The sequence below is a fragment of the Chrysochloris asiatica genome, unplaced genomic scaffold (genome assembly GCF_000296735.1).
Source record: "Chrysochloris asiatica unplaced genomic scaffold, ChrAsi1.0 scaffold00183, whole genome shotgun sequence".
NCBI classification, from domain to species: domain Eukaryota; kingdom Metazoa; phylum Chordata; class Mammalia; order Afrosoricida; family Chrysochloridae; genus Chrysochloris; species Chrysochloris asiatica.
Genome location: NW_006408701.1, coordinates 517,157 through 534,602, shown reverse-complemented (window position 1 = coordinate 534,602; position 17,446 = coordinate 517,157). Strand labels below are relative to the sequence as shown.

Here is a 17,446-nt window from a genome sequence, read left to right as displayed (position 1 = left end):
GAGGAGGGAAAGGCAGGTGTCATGCGCAGGTAACGGTAACAATGCTTCTCAGCTCGCTCTCCCACAATGCTTCTCAGCTCGTGACATCTCAATTCATCTCATGGCACCTCCCCCAGTACAGCAGGATCTCACCCATAATTAGGATTTTCCAATCAGAAAGGTATTATGGTTGATCCAAAAGAACCCAAAGAACTTGTTGCAGTTCTATCAAGAAGCAGCTTTTTACTGAAGGACTGAAAGAATGAAATAGAAGGCACAATATGACTGTCAAGCTCTTTCAGCTCCTAATAACCTTTCTGTGTGTATGTATGTATGGAACTCAATCTGCATTTCCGCATTAAATGTCTGTTGGCCAGTCTGAGAAACCTTACTTGTCATCCTTCCCTTTGGTCTTTCTGTATACCATCTCTCGGAAACTGGCCAGGATCTTGTTCTCTCGTTTACGCCTCTCTTCTTGGTTAAAGGATGCGAGAGCTCTCTTCTCATCAGCGCTGTAGATCTGGTTCTCTTTCCGCAGTCGCACAGCCTCCATTCGGCGGTGTCTGGAAAAAATTTTAGTTTGGGGCTTAAATTTCTCAATAATTATTCTCATGGCACTTCCTTGCTAATCCTTTCTTAACGCAGAGTAGACTATTACAAAGGGTGACAAATCAAAATTGTGTTTTTGAAATGGGTCCATAATTTTTAAGATAGCATTTGCTTTATCTATCTGTTGATGTGATGTGTCCTTTGATTCATTTCTAGTATTCAAATAAAATGATCTCTGATGATCTGTCAGCATAGTGAATATTCTTGTTTCTAAATACTAAGGACTTAAGTCTAGTTTGGTTATTTCCAGTAGAACCACAAGAGATGGGCAAATTATAAAACTTCATGGGTAATATAACCATTTCCTATGATTAATGGTAGAACTGATAGCAGGAAAGATTTAACTTGTCATCATAGACAAAGAACCAAGTCTAAATCTATAATTGAAGAGGAGCTTTTTGACTGGATTTAATGTCCTTGGAATCTGGCATTGGCTCAAAGAAAAGAAAGGATTTCGTACAATGACTAACTCAAGTAGGGGTAGAAGCAGAGGGAAACCTACTATATCATTCTCCAAAGGTCTGTACAATTAGTGGGACGATGTCACGAGACCTGCCTCTTATGCATATGATCCCAATCCTACACAATCAGCAGTTTAAGATGAGGCCTGAGCTAAGTTTAGAGAAACAGAGTAAGGGGAAGTGGAGAGAATTATTTCAGGCTGGTATTGGAGGTGGGGAGGGGTAGGAAGGAAAACCAAGGAGATGAGAACTGAGGTTGCTCAGGGTGCAGTAAATAGAGCAATCTATCGGGGACAGAAGTACTATATGAACAGTGTATCTGGGAAAGGCTTTCTCTGGGGTATCTAGGTGTGTAGTTGCTGGATAATACAGCATAATAAATGTCATGAATGTTCAACTTTACAAGATAATGTCAACTGTCTTCCAAAACGATTGTGCCAATTGACAGCCCCAGCAGCAATATTTACAAGTATCCATACCCTCTCAAGTGCTTGGTATTATATGAGTTTGGAACCTTTGTCTATCAAATGGAAGTAAAATGGTATTTCACTATGGTTTTGAGTTCCATGTGCATTTCTTTTTCTGGGTTGCTTATAGGTATCTTTACATATTCTCAATACTTACTTTATCAGTTGTGTGAGTGCAAAATCTTATCCCAGTTTATCACTTGTCTTTTTTGTACCTTTTTTTTATAGTTGTCTTTTGATACCATAAAAAGTAAGCAATGTTCTTACTTTTAATCTTGAAAGGACACTGGAAAGGTTGATTCTGTGATGTTAGAATACAGCTAAGCTTGAGGCTGAGTTGCATATGTACTTGGAACTTTAACAACCACATTTATACCAATAAAACCGACATTAAACCAATATGTATAGTTGTTCTTTTCATTAGAAATGGTTACTTAATGAAAACCAGTCACCAAAATACAATTCTGGTAGTAAGAAAGAGGAAAAGATCTAATCATGAAAACTAAAGCAATGTCAAGAACATACCTGCTACCACTCATTACGTAGCCTGAGCACTCAAAGGATGCAATTTCTTCACTTGTCAGGCCGATTTCACCTCTTCGTGGGATACGCTTTCCTGCTTTCACATATTCAGCCATAGCTGCACCTTCACCAGGCAACAGAGCATGGCCATAGCTAAAAAGGAATTCAGAATTCAGAAAAGGTCCTTTAAACCATCTCGATATAAAAAGGAAGGCCACCCTCTAAAGAGAGCACGACAGAGCATTTTCTTTAAGAAAACAGTAGGGAGAGCAGTGCTGAGCAGTACACATTAGGAGGTCATGAGTGAACAGAGAACTGTAATCTATACAACTAAGCAAGAAAAGCAGAGATACTTTGGGAGAATAAAAGGATTGATACTAGTAAATTCACAACTGTGGATTAATTTATCCCTATAGGTATCACTTTAACTGCTTCTGCCTCCAGCTAATTCCCTTTCAGAAAAAAAAAGGGTAAATAAATACACCTCAAATTGACATACTTTTTGGACTTACAATCAATAATCATGCTGTACAGTAAAAACTATTCATTTTCATTCAAGGGGACTTTAAAAGTTATCATTCAGTGAGTGCTTCTTTAATAACTATTAAACTCAAAGCATGTGATAGAAAAATAATCTCTGCTCTTGTGGAGTTTACAGGTAAAGATATATTGCAACATAAGGTAGCATATATAACACACTTCATTACAAAATAGGAAATACTGTGAGAATTAATGAGGCAAAGGTATCACATATAACAGTAGGGAGAGGTATTGGGAACCACATTATTGTTGTGTTTCTTTAGTGCTGTTGAGTTGGTTCCAACCCGTAACGACCCTGTATAGGGTTTCCAAGAAGTGGCTGGTGAGATTGAACCACTGACCTTACAGTTCAAACTGACTTCACAGTCCAGAACATTAACCCCCAGAGCCACACCAGGACTCCAGGAATCACATAGGCCCCCGCCCCTTTTAAAAAGTGACTTTGAGGGATGGTAAGGATGTTGACAGGAATCAGCTGGGGAAAAAGAGGACAAGGAAGAGAAGGGAAGGCCTTTGGGGAGGACACAAGTTGAACAAGGCACAACAGTGAGACCGTGCAGAGTTCATAGAAGGGATTTTTAATAGTTCAGCTCAGTTGAAGCTTAGGGTCTAACTAAGGGGTGTGGTGGTCGTGGTGTGCTGTCGAGTAGGTTCCAACTCACCGTGACTCTGGACTGCCAAGTTGGTTTGAACCACAAGGCCAGTGAGTCAAGCTCACCGGCTGCTCCTAGGAAACCCTACACAGGGCCGCTATGGGTTGGAACCAACTTGAGGGCACCTAATGACAAGAACAATAGGGTTTCTGAGGTGGTAAATCTTTATGGGAGCAGAAAGCTTCATCTTTCTCCTGTGGAGCAGCTGGTAGATTCAAACTACTGACCTTGCAGTTAGCAGCCCAATGCATAAGCCACAACATTGCCAGGGCTCCTTAAATAAGGGAGAAGAGGGAAATCAACTTGGCAAGGAAAGTTGGGGTCATATTCTTTGGAAGATCCTTTAGATACTGAAAATGCACTCACTGCTACTTACTTCAAAGGTTTATCATCTTGAGAGGCAAGTGTTTTTGGAGCTTCTGGACCAATTAAATCTGAGGGTTCTTCGGGCTCTGTACAAAAGATGTTCAGAAACATAGTCACAATTTGATGAATTGGTTAATTTAATGTTGCACTGTCCAGAGTCAAAGTCTATCAAAAGAACTTACTTGATCTTTCCTTCCAGGGATTCTCCAGAAATTCTTCTTGGGAATCTCTAGAGCTTGAATCACTGCTCTCTTTTCTATTCTTCTTAGACTTCTTTTTCTTATATTTCTTCCTGGAGTGATTATGATTTGATACAAATTGACTCAAAGTCCCGTGTTAAAGGGCATCTTATTTTTTTCAAGACAATGTAGTGTAAGATAGATTAAAACGGTTTAAATTCTCTGCTTATTCAAACTTGTTAGAGAAGAATTTGAATTTTAAAAGATCCTTGAACTTATTTAAATCAAATTGCTTTACTACAAATAAGACTACTAAAGGGAACAATTAATACAGTTTTCATATTGTAGAAAGACAACAGAAATAAAGTAGTTTAAAAACAGCCTTGCTGTTAGAGCATCAATAATAATTTAAAGCATAATGGATTAAAATACATCTAATATATTTAAATCCTTGGGTTCATGTTGTTGTTGTTAAGTGCCATCAAGTTGGTTCTGACTCATAGCGACCCTGTAAAAGGTTTCCAAGGAGCGACTGGTGTGTTTGGGTTCATAATGATATTTTTGATTCATAATGGTACTAAAAAATATATCCCATTAGTCACCTTTGAAGAATGTTAGGAAATCAATTCATTATTTTGAAAATTTACAAAACAAACAACCCCTCCCCCGCACAAATCAAGCAATTATTCAGCCCTTTCTATAAAAACTGTGCTTCAGGGAATCAAACAGTTGATGATGTAAAGTTTCTCTTATAGAACTATTCTACCTAATAAATAAAGGAGGAAAGACAGAATTAGACTATCAGTATTTTACAAGTCCTGGTGTGGCGCTGTGGGTTAATGCGCCAGACTGCAAAGCCATTTGAACTGCAAAGTCTGCGGTTCAAGCTCACCAGCTGCTCCTCAGAAACCCTATACAGGGTTGCTATGGGTCGGAATTGACTCAATGGTACTTAACAACAACAATATAATAATGAATCTAGGGACTGATTATACATAGAAAAATATATAAGTAGGAAAATATATAGTACCACCTATGAAGTATTCCTTGACTATTTCAAGCTTGAATCTGAACTTCACCAAGCCTCTAGATCTATCAATCTCCAGGAAATATAGAAGACATAAGAACATGTTAAAGATTAGCATCAGAATGTAATCAGTGTCTCTATGAAAACCTATCCTATTTGTCATGAGATCAGAACTGGATGGTGCCAAGTTACTATTACTAAATGTTTTGATCAAAGATTCTATTCAAGAGTCCTGATCCAAAGGGAGAAAATACAGAATTCTGAATTCTCATAGAATCCAGACTTTCTGGACAACTCCCAAACTATTGCCCTGAGAAAACCTTTAAACCTTAAATCAAAATAACCCCAGAAGTTCTCTATAAATCAAACAAAAGTTTAGCATCACTAGTAATTTACGTCTGCCTTGAGCACCATGATTTTTTAAGAACTATCTACATGGGATGAAAAGTTTAAGAACGACCATCCTGGTGTGGTGTTGTAGGATAAGTACCAGACTATTAATCAGAAGTTCAAACCTACCAGTTGTTCCTCAGAAACATTATACAGGATGTAAATAAGTTGTTACTGACACAATGACACTTAACAAAAGCATATGACATCAGCAATTTAATAAATAAGAAGCTTAGGGGACAGTGGACTTTAAGTTAATGCTGTTGTTGTTAAATGCCGTCGAGTCAGTTCCCTGTATAGGGTTCCTGAGGAGCAGCTGATGGGTTTGAACTGCCAACCTTGAGGTTAGCAGTCCAGTGAGAAAGGTCCGATGCAACTCAAAGAATGTAATCAGTATCACTGAACTGTACATGTAGAAATTATTGAATTGGTGATGATCTGTTGTGTATACAACAAACAAACAAAAAGAATGCAATCCGTAAATGTATACTACAGGAAACTCTACAGGATGAGTGAGCTAGTTTTTTCAACAAATAAAACTGCAAGAACAAAAAGGGACCGAGAACCTACTGATTCAAAGAGGTATAAGAGAGATATTAACAGATTATAGCTCATGGACATTATTTGGATCCTAATTTGAACAAACTATCAAAAAAATTGATGAGAATCAAGGAAATAATATTGTTTTGTAGGTATGATGGTGCTCTTGTGGTTATGATTTTGTTTTTTTAAAAAAGAGTGCCTATCTTTTAGAGAAACATGGTGATGTGCTCAAAGATGAAATGATATTTGGGATTGGTTTCAAAATAATTGGGGGTAGTGGAGATTGCCTACAAGTTGACAATTGCTCATTTGGGTGATGGCTACATGGAGGATCACTGTACTACTTTTTACCATTTTATATATATTTAAATATTTCTATAATAATAATTAAGCAAAACACCAACGATCTGTGTTTCTTCTTCTTTTCCTTTTTCTTGGTTTTCTTTGCTCTTCTTTTTGTATCTTCATCTGCAAATTAAAACACATTAAAAATGATAATTTTATAAAACACATTATAATAGAAAATTACCATGAAAATTCTAATAATAGACCTTTCAGTCTATAAACATCATATTATGCCCCATTTGTTATTACAGAGAAATTAATTTATTCAAACATTTATTCTTATTTGCCAGGAAGTGTGCTAGGCATTAGAGACATAGAGATGAAAGTTAATGTGGTATCTGATCACATAGGGTATATATATTTTTTGCTGTGTGAGACATTGGTATTATGGTTAAATAGGAAAATGTCCTTATATTTTAGAGATGCATACAAAATCTAGGGTTGAAGCACTCACTTTGAGTATCCCAGCAAAAACACATTTGAAGCAAATATATTGAAATGCTAACAATGGTTAAATATCTAGGGCTGATAAGTACCAAGAACTGCCATTAGAACAAACAAATAAATCTGTCTTGGAAGAAGCACAGCCAGAATGCTCTTTAGAAGCCAGGATGATGAGACTTTGTGTCTCATACTTTGGACATGCTGTCAGGACATATTGTCCCTAAAGAAGGACATCATGTTTCTTAAGTGGAGGCTCAGTGAAAAAGAGGAAGACCCCCAAGGAGATGGCTTGACACAGTGACAGCAGCAATAAGTTCAAACATGACAACTGTGAGGAGGACGCGGGACCTGTTGTGCACACGGTCACCATGTGCAGGAACTGACTTGAAGGCACCTAACAATAACAACAATCCGATTTCTCTTTACTGTTCTGAATGCTCGATGGTTTTCATAATGAAAAACAGCTGTGTGTGTGTGTGTGTGTGTGTGTGTGTGTGTGTCAGAGAGGGGAGGGATGCTCTGCAGGAGCTCCATCTGATAGAGGTGACATAACCAGAGAGGCAGAGGGAAGCATGGAGTGTGTGGGGCACACAGAGGCGTCTCTCTAAAGCTAGCTTTTTTTCAAAATCGTCTTCTTCCAAAAGTAAGTAATGCATGCCCATTGTTGAAATGAATACGCCAAGCCAGATGGAGAGAGAGATTGTAGGCAGAGGGACTCTCTGCACCAAGTAACAGAGTCAAGAGAAAGAATATAGAATATAGAAAGCGGTTCTCAGGTCAGAGAGGATAGTGTGGAAGAGAGGGCTCAGTCAGTATGTGGACCTCACCCTGAGGGCTCTGGACAGCCACTGAAGGAGCTGAATAGGGGGCTGGCATGCTCAGATTTGTGCGTTAACAGTGTTGAGTCTTTCAGCAGTGAGGAGGAAGAGAAGTGACAATAGGGGTCAGGGAAACCAAGTGGCATAAGAGGAAGGGACATCTTTGTGTAATGTGTCAACCCCAGAGGAGGCACCCTCTTGTCAATGGTCATGCAGAAGAGGACACAGAAAGCTGGCCTTTTGTCATGTGACACTCCAGGGGCATCTTCTATAAAACCTGCAGACAGCCTGAAGGGGACGCTTCATAGCATGCCTATTTGGAAATGGCATAAAGGAGCCCTTTGGATATGAGAATTACACACACAAAAAGTCCTTCTGCTGGGCCGATGCATCTCAGTATGGCTTTACTTGGTGCCACGAGCCTTGCAGCTTAATTCCTGATGTGACTGGGTGCTACAAGTCTTATATCATCTACGCACAACCGTTCCCAGGTCAGGCTTGAATTCTAACTGGGGGACCCTGGGTGTGGTACTTATAACCTGCACAGTGCCTCCATGACCTCCTTTATAAAATGCAGCCTGCAGTTACTCTGTGGATTAAATAGTGACAAGGAAAAGAAACCGCTTAGCACAGTGCCTGGCATAGAGGCAATGGGTGTTCTAAGAATCGTGGCTATTATCATTGCTTTGAAAAGCTTTCTTCTAAAATCAGATTTAAGAGGCAAAACTAGTTGAAAACAAGGCATGTAGCATCATGTTGCCTTTCTTACCACTTGAGTCTGTGTCAGAATCAGAGTCACTGTCACTGTCGTCAGAATACTTCTTGTGCTTTCTTTTGGATGACTTTTTCTTCCTCTTTTTCTTCAACCTTTCTTTTGAACGACTGAACTTCTTCTTTTTCTTCTTTTCTTCTATAGAAAATACAAATAAAAAGTAACTTCTAAAGAGGTATTCCTGAGTTTCAATTTTATCGCAACTGATATATTACAAAGGAAAAAGATGATAGGCGAATAGATGAGCAAAAATCAAGTCCAACACTTATTTTGAACTTCTCAATAAGCAAGCTCTGTATTTAAAAACTACCTTCTGAAGTCGAAGTGGAAGTAGTGTTTTTCTTTGGCTCTTCATCTTCTACTGGTGTATGTTCATCAGAGCTGAGGTCAAAGAACATGGATGTAAGTGTAAGGCCCAAGTGCCCCATAGTAACGAATTTTTAAGAAAGGATCAGGCTGAAGTGGGAAATGTTTAGCATCAACAATACCCTTGGATTCAGAAACCCCCTTCCCCCTTAACTCTGGCTAAACTTGGCTTCTGTAACACTGCTTATGCAAATTCCTCACATCTGAGTGGGCCTGCCTTACTCACAGGATACTGCGGCCAGCGGCCAAGGCTAACCTTGAGAACAGCCGGCCAAAGTTAATCTAACTATCCCGGCAGATGTACCCCTATCCCCAAGTTAATCTTGAGAAGTAACTGTCCCAGCTGATGTACTCCTAGTCCCCACCCTAATAGCTCATGCATACATCATACCCTTGGTTTGTACAACATCTTGTCAGACTGCCTATGTATATATAAATACTCTTTGAAAAACTGGGTCGGGGCTGCAGTTTTTCCCGCTTTTAGGGAGGCTGTAGTCGCTGGCCAGCTAATAAAGGCTTACTTATAGATCCTGAGAGTCTTGAGTGGTCATCTGGGTAAATTGAGGCACAACAGTAAGAATCAGAAAAGTGGTGAATGAGCCATGGAGTATAAAAATGGGGATTTAAATGTTTTCAGCAACAACTTTGATTGTCCAAGAGTATTGTAAGCAAGCACGGAGACACTTTTGTAAGAGCACAGTTCCAGGTTCGTAACCTTTACAAAACTATAACACAATCACTTATATTTGCATAATACTGAAGAGTTCACAGGGCACTAGTCACACTGAAAGCAACAAGGAGGATCTGTATTTTCAGAAGAAACCACAATGGTAAGTAAAAGTAGGAGAGCAGGAACTGTAAGGAAAGATTAAACAAAGAGAAGACTCCATCATGGTACCCAAAGTAAGTTAAGGACATGTGGTAGGACAGCAAGAAAACCCCACCAAACCACAGTACAAAGACACTGCATTATGTTCTGGAGAATTCTGGAAATGAATGTTACTACAATTTTCTAATCATTTACAAAGGGAGGAGTTTCTATATTATATAATCGCTTTCTCTGAAGATCACATCTGGAATCATTTAGGTATTACCCAAAAAGTGATTTTTTGGGTTCCTTCTAATTCTAATCCTATGAGCTCAGATTCTTAGAGCACTTTCCAAAGGTGCCCATTACCACAGGATTCAAATAATAGTGCTTGATCAGCCTGTCAAGGAGCGCTGGTAGCACAGTGGTTAAAGTGCTGCCCATCAACTGAAAAGTCAGCAGTTGAAACCTAGCAGAAGCTCCAAGAAAGAAAGCTGGGGCAGTTTGCTCCCACAATGACAGCCTTCTCTGCTCTATAGGGTTGCTGGGAGTTGGAGATGGCCGTAGGTTTGGTGATCACCCTGTGCAGGCACATCGTCTCAACTCAGTCTACAGCAGACCTAAAAACAGAGAGGGGAGAAGACACTTAGGAATAGCACCAAAGAGAAAAGAAGGAAGAAGCATCTGGATAGTATTTGGGCATAGGAAGATAAAGCAAGCAGAATCGCATTGAACAGTTTTGGTTTTTTTTAACCATATTGTCATTTTAATAAATGCTCTAATGAAGTTATATCATATTTCCATTGACAAAGTAAGATGGAGGTTTAGAAATATTATACAAATGATCTAATGATCTGTTTTGTTTCTGTGTTAATTTATATAAGCACATTAATTCCCATATGCTCTGCAGGATTAATATTTCGTGCCAAAGTGCTAAATTGCTGTGTGATTGGTGGAAATTTGAAAAGCTTTGTGAAGACTGGGCTTACTGGTCAGAGGAACCTGGAGGAACCTGAGACTATGGTTCTTAACTACTCTTCAGGTCTGGAATGGAGCTAACCCTCGTGGCCCAATTTTAACCAAGTGGTAGATAGGTAGATGTGGTGGAGGTGGTTACGTGCCGTGGAGTTGGAACCGACTCAGAGCGACCCTATACAGCATTTCCGAGGCTGTAAATCTTTAAGGGAGCAGAAAGCCTCATCTTTCTCCCATGGGACAGCTGGTAGTTTCAAACTGCTGGCTTTGCAGTTCGCAGCCCAATTCGTAACCACTACGCTACCAGAGCTCTTAGACAGGTATATAGTGGGGACAAAAACACTAGCAAGATATGCTCACTATGAAATGGCCAACCATTCAAGATCATAAGGACAACATTTATCTAAGAACAAAGCTCAGGAGGGTTGGGGAAGAGGGTGGAATGGAAATAAGAATCACAGGGTAGAAGTGGAATAATTATTGTTACATAGAGGGGGTTGCAATCATTGAGGTGAAACAAAGCGTATGATTTGCTGAATGTAAAACGGATGATATGTTTTGTAAATCTTCATTCAATTCACAATGGAAAGCTGTTTCTTTTTTTTATTTATTTAAAGTTTTTATTGTGACTTGAGTGATAGCTTACATGGGAGGACACTGGTTTTACACCATCATTTCATTGCAATGATTACAATCTCCTCCATGCATCATCATTCAACAGGATTTGCTTCTATTCCCTCCGTTGTGTGTTTTTGGTTTTTTTTTGGGTGGGGGGGAATGTACACAAAAACACTCAGGAATATATAATCATTTAAATTATCAAAGGGTACATTCTGCAAGCCTGCCTCCTGGCCTTAGCACACAGCCTTTCTCTTTCCATGACTCTAGAGTCATCTCTGCCTCCATCTCTGGTGTTACTGCTTCTTTGGATAGGGTCCCACATTCCACTCGTGCTCTTCTCACAAGATGGTCCTAGGGTCCTCTGTTTCTAGACTGTAATATTAACAACTCCCCCATTTTTGTTACTTCTGCCTTTACAGTTGTGACAGTTACAATTAGTCACGATAACAATGACTCACTATTGAATAATAAGAATCTTATCCCCATCTCCTTTCACCAGACCCGTCTAGACAAGATGAGAACTATTCAGTGGGGATTCTGCCTTCCTCCACACAATCCGAAACTAAGTGCCCGCTTGAAAACTTGTAAGTCAGTCACTTTGTGCCTTTATAGTCCCCCCATTTTAGGTAGCCAATGTCTAAGTTACCTGTCCCTATCATCCCTGTGTACAGAAGGGATAGGATTGATCCTTGATGTGAAGACTCTTTCTCTCTCTGTTGGTATTTTGAGTTACTACATCAAGTATAGGTCAAGTTCATCAAATTGTAGCAATTTATACTTGTTTCCTTTATTAAAAAATTACAAAAAAAATCTTCCTCCAGTTGAGTTCTGATCATCAAGCCTATCTACAAGTTTGGGTGTTGAACATGCATTTTTAAACATCTCTTTGCAATATCAGTATCTGGCATGCAATCTGCTACTGGGTTAGGTTAGAAAAAAATTCAAAATAATATATATGTACTATTTGTTGTAATTTTTACATTGAATGTTTTTATGAATGAGAAATATCCCATGAATTACAATATAGAAAGAACAATCACCATGCTAAAATCCACTAGCAACATGTTTCAATCCTTAGCTACATACCATGTTTATAGAATTTAGACGGTAGAAGAGTATAAAATACAAGAGAAAAAAAGATATCCGTATATATTCTTCATTTAATTACCAAAACTTCTAACGACAGATTCTAGATTTAAACAAATGGCATGATATACTTTTAAATGTTTTTACCACTTACTCTGGCTCAGGGTTCTTTGGAGAAAGTCCCCATACTTCAGGAGCACCCAATTCGCCAATCCTTTCTCTTTCACTTAGTCTCCTGGAAGATACAGGCATGTAAAGGTAAATGATAAATGTAAATACAAGATGTATTTTCTTTCCTGAATATAAAATCAAATTCAACAGGAATCCAGTTAAGTTCTAGTTTCACTTTTCATACGAAATATTAAATTAATAAATATCTGGTGGGAATATGGCCCCAACAACGAGGACAGGACCACACGGTCTAGTAGCATTATCAAATGGTACAGAGGACAGCCAGCCTGAGAAGGCAGGCCAGAACTGCAGTGTGCGAGATTGTGCCCTTCTGGCCCGTGCTAGACAATGTTTCAGTTGCTCATTCTCATCTTCTATAACACATGACAGAAGCTGTCTTGCATTTGGAAATAACTCCGTTTGCTTATACATAGTTATGAAAGGAGAGGGATGGTGATTTCAGTTTGATCAAACATTCAATTTTCAGAAATGAGAAGAATTAAGGAAAACACTTAAAAGACAGCATTAGAAGTAGAAAATGAAGGGAGTGCTGAAAATGTAAGAAAAGTTTAATGTGTAAAAAGCAGTAGTTGGTGGGGTACAGGGTTTGCTCCCTCTTTGTTTTCCCTGTAGCTCCTTTTTGGAAAAGAAACACAGTGTCTATCAACTCTTTGCAGAACATTAAAAAAAGAATGTTTGTGGTTTCTGATGTTTTACTTTTTGCTGTTATTCATAAACTGTGTGTGTGTGTGTGGGGGTGGGAGGGAAAGAGAAGAACTAAGGCTCTTCAAAGTTTAGCTGCTGTGGCTCCATTTGTTTTAGAACATCCTTACCAAATAAACAAAATTGGTCTGACTGTCTGAGTAAGGTATTTTTAAATTCTTTATTCCAGGGCAAAAGTCTTATAAAAACGCAGAGTCAGACTGACAGGATTTCCCACTTGAAGAAGCACACAACTGAAATAGAGCCAGACTGCACTGGGGATTTACGTGTGAAATGGGAAGGATGCCTGCCAGACTGTAAAGGGCTCGTGGTCCTGCCCTCAGTCCTGCTACTACCTGGCTTCAGCTGTTCTTTTGTTGTTGTTGCGAAGTGCCACTGAGTTGGTTCTGACCCATAGTGACCCTGTATGGGGTTTCCAAGGAGCAGCTGGTCAGTTTGAACCACTGACTTGTAGTTAACACCCTAGGACACTCTGTTCTCTTGTGGCACTGAAAGACAAGCACTGGACTACTAATTGCAAGATCAGTGGTCGAAAGCCACCAGTAGCTTCTCAGAAACCCTATACATGGTCAGTTGGAGTAAGAATCGACTTGACAGCACTTAACAAAAACAATAATTTATTTATTGCAAATACCTTCCTTAAACAACATAAAAGACAACTATACACATGGACCTCACCAGATGGAATATATAGAAATCAAATTGACTACATTTGTAGGAAGAGGTGATGGAAAATAGCAATGTCATCATCAAAAATAAGGCCAGGAGCAGACTGTAGAACAGACCATCAATTGTTCATATGTAAGTTCAGGCTAAAGCTGAAGAAAATCAACAAAAATCCATGAGAGCCACAATATGATCTTGAATATATCCCACCTGAATTTAAAGATCATCGAAAAACCAGATTTGATGCATTACACACTAATGACCAAAGACCAGAAGAGTTGTGGGAGGACATCAAGAACATCATACAGGAAGAAAGCAAAAAGTCATTAAGAAGACAAGAAAGAAAGAAAAGATAAAAATGGTTATCAGAAGAGACTCTGAAGTTTGCTTTCCAGCATAGAGATGCTAAAGCAAATGGAAGAGATGAGGAGGTAAAAGAGCTGAAGGGATCATTTCAGAGGCAGCGGGAGAAGACAAAGGCAAGTATGCAATGATATATGTAAAGACTTGGGGTTAGAAAACGAAAAGGGAAGAACATGTTCAGCATTTCTCAAGCTGAAAGAACTGAAGAAAAAATTCAAGCCTCAACTTGCAATATTGAAGAGTCCTGGTGTGGTGCTGTGGGTAATGTGCTGGACTACAAAGTTGGTTTGAACCACAAGGTTGGTGGTTCAAGCTCACCAGCTGCTCCTCGGAAACCCTATACAGGATCACTATGGGTCGGAACAGACTCGATGACACTTAACAACAAAAACAATGGGCAAAATATTGAATAATTCAGAAAGCATCAAAAGAAGACAGAAGGAATACACAGTCGCTGTACCAAAAAGAAATGGATGATGTTCAACTATTTAAACAGCTAGCATATGATCAAAAACCAATGGTACTGAAGGAAGAAGTCCAAGATGCACTGAAGACATTGGAAAAGAACAAAGCTCCAGGAATTGACTGAATACAAATTGAAATGTTTCACCAAACTGATGCAGCACTGGAGGCACTCACTCATCTATTGTAAGAAATTTGGAAGACAGCTATCTGGCCAACGGATTGAAAGAGATCCTCATTTATGCATATGCCAAAGAGAGGTGACCCAATGGACTAAATAGAAGAATATCACTAATATCACATGCCAGTACAATTTTGCTGAAGATATTTCAAATCTGGTTACAGCAAGTACATTGATAGGAAACTGCCAAAAATTCAAGCTGGGTATAGAATAGGAAGTGGAACAGGGGATGCCACTGCTGATGTCAGATGGATCTTGGCTAAAAGCGGAGAATACCAGAAAGATCTATATTTGTTCTTTATTGACTATACAAAGGCATTCGACTGTGTGTATCAAAACAAGCTATAGATAACATTGCGAAGGATGGGTATTCCAAAACCACTTAATTGTGCTCATGAGGAACCTGTCCATAGGCAGAACAGGGGGACACTGAACGATTTAAAATCAGGAAAGGTGTGCACTAGGACTGTATTCTTTCACCATACATATTCAATCTGTATACTGAGCAAATAATCTGAGAAGCTGGATTATATGAAGAAAACTGTGGCATCAGAATTGGAGGAAGACTCATTAACAACCTGCGATATGCAGATGACGAGCCTTGCTTGCTTAAAGTGAAGAGGACTTAAAATACTTACTGATGAAGGCCAAAGACCACAGCCTTCAGTATGGGTTGCACCTTAATGTAAAGAAAACAAAAATCCTCACTACTGGATCAGTAAATAACATCATGATAACAGGAGAAAAATTTAAAGTTGTCAAAGACTTCATTTTGCTTGGATCCACAATCATGGAAGCAGCAGTCAAGAAATTAAATGATGTATTACATTAGGCAAATCCGCTACACAAGACCTCTTTAAAGTGTTGAAGAGCAAAGATTTCAGTTTGAGGACTAAGGTGCGCCTGACCCAAGCCATGGTAATTTCAATAACCTCATATGCATGTGAAAGTTAGACAATGAATAGGGAAGACCGATGAAGAATTTATGCATTTGAGTTATGGTATTGGAGAAGAACAAAAGGTGAGATTTTCTGTTTCTGCAAAGATTTACAGCCTTGGGAAACCCTATACCAGAGTGGAATACATATATATATATATGCTGGATAAGCACTAGACTGCTAACAACAAAGTGTGGCACTGTAGGGTAAGCACTAGACTGCTAACAACAAGACTGGCAGTTCAAACCCATCAATGGCTCCTCGGAAACCCTATTCCATTCTTCCTTCCATACCCATTTGGCATGCGCATCTACCCAAAGAACATTGTTGTTTTGAGGTTGTATATATATTCCTATTTACCTTTCTTCCCTTTAGCCCTTGTATACCTTCCTGTGTCTTCACCTGTCTTCATCATGCTTCTGCCAACCTCACTCTTCTTGTAGCTTGTTCTTCCAGTCACCTGACTTAACATGTGTCTACCTTCAAGCCAGTTAACTACTCTCTGTTCCCTTCCACCCTTGGCAACTATCAAAGAATGTTTCTTTTTTTCTCAAACTCTCAAATATTTGTGGGATAAATAAGTATATATGACCAACTCGTTGTCATGTATCCACACACAGGACACTGTTGTTCCAAGGTTGTGTAGTATCACTATCCCCTTGAATTTACCTCTATCCCCTTTAGCCCACGCATACCCCGCTATGTCTTCACCTGTCTTCATCCTTCTGCCCTCTCCCCCTGCTTGTATAGTGTCCTCCCAAGGAGCTCACATGTGTCTACCCTTTAGCCAGTGAATTACTCTACCCTCCCTTCCACTCCTGGTAGCCATTTTCAAGGTGAAGAAATGAAGAGGAGATGGAGTGTCCATCCAGAACCTTCTGAGGTGGGACATTCCCACTTTGAAGGACATGCAGATCAACCCAGAGCAGCTAGAGTAACAGAAGATAATTCTTGAAAGAAAGATGAGCAGGGGGAAAAAAAGAAAAGCAGACTTTTTGGCTGTTATAAGAACAAACAAGTTGTTTGCCTGGGAGCTATCAAGGCAAGCCATTAAGGCCTTTCAGCACAAACCTCCCTCCAAGACCGAAACTCAAAGGGAACACATGAGCAGGCTTGTAAGCTCACAGGTGACCACGTTGGTCTACTTGTGAATGGAAGTGGGGGAAAGGCAGTAATGCAGTAATGAAGACATGGGCTGAGTTCGCCAATGTTCCACAGACTCCTGTCCACCTTGAGATGAGAGAGAGAAGAGGAAGGGCTGGTTGGTCCGAAGTTTGGGGAGACTTGGGAACTCGTGAGCCCATGGACTCTGACCTAGTAGCCACTTAGGGCTAGAGCTGAGAGTGAAGCGTCCAGCTAATATGAAGTGGGGGGACGCATGCAAGAATGCCCAAACTTGCAGATAGTACCCATTTGACATAGCTTGGATGCCTTGGTGATCAGAACTCAACTAGAGGAAGATAAAGAAGTTTGATACAGGAAGCAAATGTAAATTGCTACAATTTGATGAACTTGACCTTTGCTTATATATGTAGTTGCTCAAAATACCAACTGAGAGGGAAGCAGTCTTCACATCAAGGATCAAGCTTGTCCCCTCAGTACACAGGGTTGATAGGGACGGGCAACTTACACATTGGCTAACTAAAATGGGGGGACTATAAAAGCACAACGTGGTTGGCTTACACGTTTTCAAGAGAGAGTTTAGTTTCAGAGCAAGGTGGGGGAAGGTAGAATCCCCAATAAATAGTTTTCATCTCACCTAGATGGGTCTGGTGAAAGGAGATGGGGATAGGATTGTCTTGATTCAATAATAATTATCATGACTAACTGCAATTGTCACAACTGTAAAGGTAGAAGTTGTGTAACAAAAGGGGGAGTAGTTAATTTTACATTCCAGCAACAGAGGACCCTAGGAACATCAGGAGGAAGAGCATGAGCGGAACATGGGACCCTAACCAGAGAAGCAGTGAC

The 17,446-nt window shown here is 39.6% G+C and overlaps 1 protein-coding gene across 1 annotated transcript in view; it reads right to left on the bottom strand.

The window, feature by feature from the left end:
- Window positions 1–200: 200 nt before the first annotated feature.
- Window positions 201–17,446, bottom strand: part of NKAP (NFKB activating protein) — a 20,586-nt gene continuing 3,340 nt past the window's right edge. The window contains exons 2-9 of the mRNA XM_006872090.1: window positions 12,126–12,206; window positions 8,426–8,496; window positions 8,113–8,253; window positions 6,141–6,204; window positions 3,780–3,889; window positions 3,608–3,683; window positions 2,042–2,191; window positions 201–542 (exon numbers count right to left, since the gene is read on the bottom strand). Coding sequence (XP_006872152.1) covers window positions 368–542; window positions 2,042–2,191; window positions 3,608–3,683; window positions 3,780–3,889; window positions 6,141–6,204; window positions 8,113–8,253; window positions 8,426–8,496; window positions 12,126–12,206 — 868 coding nt within the window. The 3' untranslated portion in view covers window positions 201–367. The remainder of the gene's footprint in view (window positions 543–2,041; window positions 2,192–3,607; window positions 3,684–3,779; window positions 3,890–6,140; window positions 6,205–8,112; window positions 8,254–8,425; window positions 8,497–12,125; window positions 12,207–17,446) is intronic.